At 35.2% G+C, this 2930-nt stretch overlaps 1 protein-coding gene across 1 annotated transcript; it reads left to right on the top strand.

The window, feature by feature from the left end:
* The first annotated feature begins 1710 nt into the window (after positions 1-1710).
* LOC128094259 (olfactory receptor 5B12-like) lies at positions 1711-2655 on the top strand. Its single transcript, XM_052712498.1, has one exon. The coding sequence runs from the start codon at positions 1714-1716 to the stop codon at positions 2653-2655; it is 942 nt and encodes a 313-aa protein (XP_052568458.1). The 5' UTR covers positions 1711-1713.
* The last annotated feature ends 275 nt before the right edge of the window (positions 2656-2930 follow it).

The raw sequence follows: 2930 nt of genomic DNA, 5'->3' as shown, positions 1-2930 counted from the left end.
GATGTTAGGTCTATGCTATACATATGAGATATTTCACATGCCACCTATATACTTCTAGGGGTCTGTTCCTAGCACAACAGTAAGTAGTAACAAATATATATGTATAGGTAGTTAGATCTGTAAATGATGTTAAAATACCCAGTCACTTTTATCTCATAAGTTTCACAAAAAGTCAACTTAGTGTGTAGAAAGGGGAAGCAGCTGAGTCATAGACAAAATAATACTAATAATTTTTTCACTCTTGGACCACTGCCCTTGGCATTACTATGCTGCTGCAGGGTAGCCAGACTTCCTTCTACTCTAAGGACTTTTAGGTCCTGTGGTGATAGTTTCACTCCAGAGGGAGACCACTAATTTTCTGATATTTATAATGTTCTATGGGATTAGAAGTATACATATTATATCTCATTTTTAATTTCAGAAAGCTGTAGGACTTTCAAAATCCATTTGACATGTCAATTGCTAGGTCCCTTTTCTTGGGAGCATCAACTGTTAGACATTAGTACTGTGAGTTGAACATTCTGAAGAAACCAGGAAAAGATGAGAAAGAGCATGGAAGGTACTGGGTATGATTTACATGCCTTAAAAATGTTAGAATTTTTTATAACTTGAAAGAACTTATACATTCCTTCTAATGTAAGTGCAGATATAGCCTGTGAAGAAGGATGAATTTCACCATGGCCATCTAATAGAATAATATTATTTACATTGTCTGTTGCCTTGAATATAAGTGATTATTAATGTAGAGGAATTGGTATCCCCAAGATTCCAAAGTTGAAAATAGTTCTCAGGTTAAGATGCAGCTACATAGTCAGGTGTTACTTGATCCACCTGGAAATGGTACAGTATACACCATAAAATACATGTTGTTTGAGAACATAGATTCTATAGAGACAAAAATGTAACTCTTAATTCCTTTGTAATCTATTGTTCCTTAAACACAAATAAAACAGATTTGTGTGATAGCAATTGAAAATATTAGCCTCTGTGAAAAATGAAGTCCATTATATGTAAAGAGAGTAATTAAAATTGCTTTTACTTTTTGAAAAACTACACTCTTAGATTTCTATGTGTTTCTGTATATCTAAACCTCACGAAGAATATGCCTCATATACCAAACCATTATCATCTGGTCCATGGTTCAAAGAGAAGAATCCAAGGGAAGACCTTGGCAAACTAGAGATAAAACAGAGTATCCATAGAGCAGCACCTAAAATCACTGCATAGATAGCTACAGCTAGTGAGTTAAACTTGGTGCAAGTTTCAGAGATAGGAAATATATTAGATAAGTTTTGCTACTAAAATATAGCAAAGTTAATTGTATGTTCCTACATTGCTCTTGCTGCCAAGTAACTTTTAGAACATTTTAGACAAGTATGTTTGTAAGATGTAGAAAATAGCAAATCAGTCATTTGAGGGTTACTAATATAAATATGATCATATACCAGGAAACTGTAAGAAACCCTAGGTTTATAATTTTAAAAAAACTCTATTAATAGTGAAGAAGTAACAGTCTCCATTTGTACTAATCCCAGATAAGTGACTTAATTCAGCTGATTTCTATCCAGTGTAGGCTCCTTCATGCTAGATGATGCTCACATTTTAGTTAGAGAACTTGGTCATATGTAAAATTTCATGGTAAGGTCTATGTAGAGTAATTTTTCATTTCCTCCTTTCATTCTAGGAGCCTATCATAATTCCCATATAACACAGATGCAGAATACTTCAGAGATGACTCAGTTTATTCTTTTGGGGTTAACAGATGCCCCAGAGTTGCAAGTCCCTTTATTTATCATCTTCACTCTTATTTATTTGACAACACTGCTTGGGAACCTTGGGATGATTATGTTGATTCTCCTGGACTCCCGACTTCACACTCCCATGTACATTTTTCTCAGTAACCTCTCACTGGTAGACTGTGTTTATGCCTCCGCTGTCGCTCCCAAGGTAATAGAAGGATTTCTCACAGAACACAAGATCATGTACAATGAATGTGCTGCCCAAATGTTCTTCTTCATAGCCTTTGCAATTATTGAAGTTTTCCTGCTTGCCTCAATGGCTTTTGATCGTTATGTAGCAGTATGTAAACCCTTGCATTACTCTACCACCATGACAACTACAAAATGCACCCTGCTTGTTGCTGGTTCTTACATCAGTGGACTCTTACAATCTTCCATTCATGTTGTCTTCACTTTCCACCTCTCCTTCTGTCATTCCAATGTGATTAACCACTTTTTCTGTGATATTCCCCCATTGCTGGCTATTTCTTGTTCTGATATATATATTAATGAAATTATACTGTTCATGTTGGCAGGGTTCAATGTTACTTTAACTCTATTGGTTATCTTAAGCTCCTACCTACTTATCTTTGTTGCAATACTGAGGATGCGTTCTGCTGAGGGTCGGAAGAAGGCCATTTCCACCTGTTCATCCCACCTCACCACTGTTTCCATCTTCTATGGTACAATAATATTCATGTACTTACAACCCAGTACTAGTCACTCCATGGACACTGACAAGGTAGCCTCTGTGTTCTACACAATGATCATCCCCATGCTAAACCCTCTTGTCTACAGCCTGAGGAACAAAGAGGTAAAGAATGCCTTCAAGAAGGTTGCTGTAAAAGCACTGTCTTCACTACAATTAGTCAATTAAGTATAAGTCCTTGAAAATGATATAAAACTTCAAAGTAGGTGTTTATAAATATTTGTTACCATTATTTTTTACTTTAATTTCTCTTACTAGATATTTCATAGATGAAGTTTTTCTATTCATTCTTTTTTATTCTTACTAGGCACAGATAATTTTGGCTATTTTATTATGGAAATAAGGCCCTTTAGTTTTAAAAATCAAAGATTCTAATCCTATATATTACAGTACTCCACATAACACCACACTGTGTGTGAACTGCTGTTCTATAACTATTTCCT

This window comes from Peromyscus californicus, unplaced genomic scaffold, assembly GCF_007827085.1.
Source record: "Peromyscus californicus insignis strain IS unplaced genomic scaffold, ASM782708v3 Scaffold_4__1_contigs__length_199733344, whole genome shotgun sequence".
Taxonomy (NCBI): Eukaryota; Metazoa; Chordata; class Mammalia; order Rodentia; family Cricetidae; genus Peromyscus; species Peromyscus californicus.
Note: the sequence above shows the minus strand (reverse complement) of the source record. Positions and strands in the feature narration are given on the sequence as shown.